Below are 6242 nucleotides of genomic sequence, written 5' to 3'. Positions count from 1 at the left end.
CGGCTGAAGAGGCTGAGTGAGGGGTAGCTGAGGTCACCCACAATGCTGGTTGCTTTGCGGTTGAGGCGGGTTTGGTAAATGTCCAGTAGTGAGGGGGTTGGGACACCACCCAGCAACCTTTGACACACTATGCTATACTATGACTTTTTATGATTTTTTCAACACAGTATACTATAACTTTTTTTGACACACTATACTATGATTTTGTTTTTATGATTTTTTCGACATATTATACTATAACTTTTTTTGACACACTATACTATGTCTTTTTATAACTTTTTTCAACATACTATACTATGACTTTTTTCAACATATACTATGACTTTAAACTATTTTATGACTTTTTCATGACTTTTTGTGGCTTGCTATATGATTTTCTTTTTTATCACACAGTATACTATGACCTTTTATGACATATGGCATTTTTTTATGGCATACTGAACTATGACTTTTTTATTATGATTTTTCATAACATTTTTATTATGTATGATACTATGACTTTTTATGACGTTTTTGTTACATGCCTATGATCTTAAAGACTTTTTGTGGCAATTGTATGTATAAATGTATATTTTTTTGGCATACTATACTATGACATGTTTATGACGTACTATATTTTGAAATCCTTATGGAATACTATAGCTTGACTTTTTATGACTTTTTTATGGCATACTACACTATGGCATTTTTATATTTTTTATGCTCATTCTTTACTATGAATATGAAAGACATCAGCAGTCTTCTTGCTGGGCTTGCAGCAGATCTTTGGACAGCGAAAACTGCCAGCAGTAGACGAGCACACAGGAGCAGGAGGTGGAAGCATGGCCGCAACAATAAGAAGGGAAAACAAGGTCATTGCCTGTAGTTTCATAGTCTTCTGTCAGGCATTTCACTAGCGTGAACCAGCTGAGTCACTCCCTCATCACATTCTGATTTTATTATTTTCCTTTTTATAAAATTTTAAATATTGTTTTCTTTAGCATATTTGATTCTTCCATAATTTTAAGTTGTGCTCTCTTACCTGCTGAACAGTACAAATACTTTATATCAATAACTACAATAAAACCTAATAAATTAGATTAAATCAATTAAATCAAATTAAAATTAATCAAACTCCATGATGGCAATTATGACAATACAGGAGGTTTTGCAAACATTTCATCGCTCAATAGCACATTTATGTGCACATACAATGGTGGACATTTGTTACATCCTACTGCAAGTACATACATGACATCACCATCCTGAAGCTCACATAACATGACATACTGATAACTTAGAGCCACCCAAAACACCTAAGAACAATTGGCGGTTTGGAGTATCAGTGATATTTTTTGATTATCAGCAGCTATCAACATTTATTTCTCCAACCTATTAGCATCTCAGCCCGCAAAACCAATCTAACACTATTACACTCCTATTACAACTAAGGGCGCTCGGAGCGGAAATCGTAACCTCCTTGGTGGAAGTAGTTTAGGCTTGTATTAGTATCTTCCTGTTTAGCTTGGCTGCTTACACATTTCTTGTCCAACACCTACATGTTGAGCATTGAGTAAATCTAGCATCAGCATCATATTTGTAGTACCAAGTCTATCACCGTATGTGTTCATGTATAGTGATTCACATTATATAGGAGAGCATATTTTAATGTAAGTTTATATCCAGCAGATGCCGAGCAGGTGGCAGCTCACAGCCCACAGCTTTAAGGCAGTGCCATCATCCTGACCAGCCCTGGAGCTCTCTGCACTGGCACAGTCCCTGCAGGGAATGGAAAGAAAAGACATGTAATGACCTCTTTTGTACATGCAACATTTTAGTTGTGCTAAAGTTTTAATATAGAAATAATACAGAATTAGGGATGAAATCAATGATGAATGATGGCTTTCACATGGATTCAATTAAACAGTGTCTCGTGAGAAGTGTACATTTTGTACATTCAGTGTATGGCCTTTTAGTAGCTGTGATCGCCTTTAGACATAGCTGTCATGTAGCTGATACACCTTATAAAGACTTTCTGATGGTGTCGTTCTCTGAAGTGTCCTGCTGACCGACAAATCCTAAGATTCTTTGGTTGAAAAATTATCTTTTAAATTGATGAACATCATATAATCCATGGCGCAATTCAAACGGGATCAAAAAATAATTTGCCTCTCCCTGTTCACTCCCGTTCATGTTTTTTCGAAAGATAGGTCCCATGGACCGGAAGTAGAAGGCCGTGACTTCGGCTCTCTATACTATTAATGTTGTGACTTGTGACTAAATATGTTAATGACAACTACAATTTCAAACATTATGCACCTGTAAAGAAACAATGGCATCTGGTTGTTTAAATGTGTGTGTTGTAATGCTGCCTGTCAGCTTTTTACTTCTTAAGGCTTGTTAAGTGGCTTGGTTTGGTTATTTTGAATTGATTGATCTTGAGTATTGCTGCTAGTGCAATAGCAGTTCAGACTGACTTATAGTATCCTCCAGTGAGCAGCTGGTTCTCAGGAGTGACGGTGCAGTAGATGGTGGTGTAGGCTCCCTCTGCCGGGGTCTTGAGCAAGGAACTGAACGTCTTGAGTATGCCCACAAGAGGACGCCTCAGGTGCCTTGTTATTTCAGTGTTTACAGTGCCGGGGTCCACAGAGTAGGCCATCACACCTAGAGCTGTAGGCAAAGGGATGCATTAAGGTTCAAATGGGTTGATGTGGATGCCAACTTCCCAAAACCTTCACTACTTTCCTATACCTCGGTAGCGCTTTGGTCAAACTGAAATGGAGAAAACCCTTGACAATAACCTAATACTAGCCAAACACAAATTACATGGTGCATGGATGTAATGATCAGCTCAATATCAGAATCCGGGTATATTAACTCTAGCTTTATGAATAAAGTCATCACATCATTTGTTATATCATGATAAGACATTTCCAAGAGTAATTTTTCATTCATATCATCTCTGTAGAAATGATTAGATTAATAATGAGAGACACAAGTGTGTGGGTGATCAGTGGAGCAATGATGTGTTTTTTACAAACAAGTCTCTCCTTGCTCTGTATCTTGCCCAGAGTGGTTGTGGTTGAGGCATGAGACTTTCACACTGGCAAGAGATGCGGATCCATTTTTTACGCACAGGGAAAGAGACAGAGAGGCACAGAAAGAGACATAAGACAAACATACATGGCGCATAATGTTGCTTTCTCTTCCACAAACACACACCCTACCCTCAGTCCTTTTGGCCAGCTCTCTGGTAAACAGAACATTGGCCAGCTTGCTCTGTGCGTAGGCCTTGACAGGGTGGTAGTTGTTCTCACCGCTCAGGTCATCAAACTGGATCTTGCCCATGTTGTGAGCTACAGAGGACAAGTTAATGACCCGGGATGGGGCTGAGTGCTTCAGCAAGTCCAGTAACAGAAAGGTCAGGAAGAAATGACCTGAAGAGGGAGACAGTGGGTGGAAGAAAAGAGAAAGACAAGCAGTTTGGAGCAAGAGAAAATAAGACAAAGAAAAATGGGATGAAAAAAGAAATAAGAACAAAGACACCCAAATGAGCTAGTTGATAATTTGCTATACTGATACTGGCAGGGGCCCATACCAATTAAAGTAGATTTATTTTAATAAATGAGAGGCCCTCAGAATTCAACAAACATCCCCACCATTAACTTAACACAGGGGCAATCCCAAAAGTGCATTTCCTCTATATTTTAATCTCATACCTAAGTGATTGACTCCAAACTGCATCTCATATCCATCCACAGTGGTGTCGTAAGGGCACATAGCCACCCCTGCATTGTTGATCAGGTAGTGAAGAGTCTTCTCAGCTGGAAAACACAACATATGTTACCTGCAATACTTTTTGTAAAATGTATATAATGCTGTAGGGCGCCTGGATAGCTCAGTTGGTAAAGCGGGCGCCCATATATAGAGGTTTACTCCTCGACGCAGAGGGCCCGGGTCCGACTCCGACCTGCGGCCCTTTGCTGCATGTCATTCCCCCTTCTCTCTCCCCTTTCATTTCTTTAGCTGTCCTGTCAATAAAGGCCTAAAAATCCCAAAAAAATAATAATGTATGCTGTATTCTGTAGTGTATGTGTGTGCGTGCTACTCACTGTTGTAGATATTCTCAGCAAACTGGCAGATTGATTTGGTGTCAGCTAGATCCAGTTGCTTGGCGACTACCTTGGCTCCTGCCACCTCCCTCATGATGTCACAAACAGCTTGTTCTCCTTTTGCCATGTCTCTGCATGCCAAAATCACCCGTGCACCTAAGGAGATTAATACCTCTTAATGGTGACTGTGTGCTTGCATGTACATTCATGTTGAAATTTGAACCAAGTGAGGTGGTTTTGAGCTTACTTTTAAACATGTATCTTTGTCTCAGTGTTCATATATCAATATATAGTGTGGCAGGCATTAGTAGTTCCAGTTATCTGCTCTGGTCATATGATTTTAACTGTATTTTCTTAAAACCAGTATTGGTTTATATGCTTGTAAGCATTATTTAATTTCTTATTTTTTTTATTTAATACTTGAGCCATCTCATTATATTTGTTATTCTTGTATGAGCTTTCTAAGCTTTAAAAACATTTTTTACACAGACACTCTGAGTCACACAGCAATAAAGAATAATACAGAGCCTATAAGTCATCATGGTACTCATTTATCTTTAAATGTTCTGTTTGCTTGCCTCTGCCGGCCAGGTCTTTCGCTGTCTCTTTGCCTATTCCAACATTAGCCCCCGTTATTATAGCTGTCTTCCCTTCTAGACTCACATCTGAAGACCACTTGGGGATAAACAGAGACCTGAGGAATGAGGCAAGAAGGGATAAATGATGAGAGAAATATTAATAGGCTCGACACAAAGCATTAGAGGGAAATCCTATTTTTACTGTCAACAGAATAAAAAACTAAAAAGAAAAGTGAAGGGAAATAAATTATTGTTTATGTGACCGGTTTATTTAAACTTATAGTGACTAAATAAACAAATAAACAAGTTGGGCGAGGTTTACCACCTATAAGGCAAAACAGTAAATGCCAAAAAACAACAGTCATTGTATAAAACGAAGTTAAAAGTCACAGGCGTTGAGCTGACCTGGCAACTTCACTTTCCATTTCAGCATCTGTCTGAACTGACCTGAAGCACAATCACCCAAATCAGGAAAATAAAAGTTTGTGAATATATTTTTTGGCTTACATGATGATATCCTACATGAGAAGTTTCTTACCTGACTGCTTGCATTTCTGTAGTTGGTGACACAGAATTGTCCCTCCTAAAATGTAAGTGGCTCCTTATTTCACCGATGTTATCTCAAGACTCAGGTCCAGAGATGTGAAAGAAAGGATGATGGAGAAATGAGAAATAAAAAAGTGCATACAGCATACTTATTTGCCCTTTATGTAGTTGAGAGTGCATTGGGATGTCATAATTTCATACAAACCCCCCTCTGTTAAAAGTCTGTCAATGTAACTAATCAATTTGCCAGAGTGTCTAATTGGGCTAATGGTGAGCAATCACATGAAGTACTGTTACATTTCAAAAAGCGTAAGTAACAGAGAACTGTTTGTGTATTTAGCTACAGATATATATTGCTTGACACAGAAGATTGTTGTGATGTCACATGTATCTTTTCTTTTTCTCCCCTCTGTATTCTGCCGAAAAACAAGTAAAAATATAAAGAAAAAGTATTATTGGTGTGTGTCAGTAAAAAATATCAGGAAATATTCAGATCTTTTACTTGAGTAGAAGAAGTTATAACACAAAGAATAGTACTCTATTACACGTAAAAAATGATTAACAATCTTTCTAATTTTTTTTTCATTTTAAGGTTATGATCCAGGTGTTCCTAAGTAAAATGACTTTATATAGATTTTGGTAGTTTGATTTGACCTTTTTAAGCTCCTCACATATCCTGCATGCAAATTGTTTCATCTCTGAAGTAACTAGAAATGGCATCTGCTGAATGAAAAATTACCTTTTGGGAAATAACACCAATCTTATCTAAGTGTCTATGCTGAAGAGTCACTGCAGGTGAAATTGAAAACCTGGATCCACAGGTGAGCCGACTGTAATTTCAGCATTTCACCACTGTGGATTTTCTGGTGCTTTCCACAGGAAGATCTAAGTTATCACTTGGCTGTATGTGAGGTTGTTATCCTAATTGCTGATTGGGGTGACCATGGCAGTTTATTTGATGCTTGTAAGGGCTGGTGTTGTGGTAAATGGGCATTATGTTTGTATTAGTATGAAACCACAGACTACA

The 6242-nt window shown here is 38.1% G+C and overlaps 1 protein-coding gene across 1 annotated transcript; it reads right to left on the bottom strand.

Moving 5' to 3' along the window:
* Positions 1 to 1141: 1141 nt before the first annotated feature.
* si:dkey-73n8.3 (uncharacterized protein LOC100150965 homolog) lies at positions 1142 to 5508 on the bottom strand. Its single transcript, XM_031282246.2, has 7 exons — positions 5208 to 5508; positions 4670 to 4785; positions 4092 to 4247; positions 3699 to 3803; positions 3207 to 3416; positions 2457 to 2649; positions 1142 to 1758 (listed from the first exon to the last, which is right to left on the bottom strand). Exons 1-7 carry the CDS (start codon positions 5219 to 5221, stop codon positions 1656 to 1658), a joined length of 897 nt encoding a protein of 298 aa, XP_031138106.1. The 5' UTR covers positions 5222 to 5508; the 3' UTR covers positions 1142 to 1655.
* Between the last annotated feature and the right edge of the window lie 734 nt (positions 5509 to 6242).

This window comes from Sander lucioperca, chromosome 1, assembly GCF_008315115.2.
Source record: "Sander lucioperca isolate FBNREF2018 chromosome 1, SLUC_FBN_1.2, whole genome shotgun sequence".
Taxonomy (NCBI): Eukaryota; Metazoa; Chordata; class Actinopteri; order Perciformes; family Percidae; genus Sander; species Sander lucioperca.
Note: the sequence above shows the minus strand (reverse complement) of the source record. Positions and strands in the feature narration are given on the sequence as shown.

Coding starts and splice junctions, on each gene's coding strand:
- si:dkey-73n8.3 (XM_031282246.2), bottom strand. Junction 4,248..4,669: donor GAAAGACCTGGCCGGCAGAG/GCAAGCAAACAG, acceptor TAATCTCCTTAG/GTGCACGGGTGATTTTGGCA. Junction 3,417..3,698: donor GTTTGGAGTCAATCACTTAG/GTATGAGATTAA, acceptor CTCCCTCTTCAG/GTCATTTCTTCCTGACCTTT.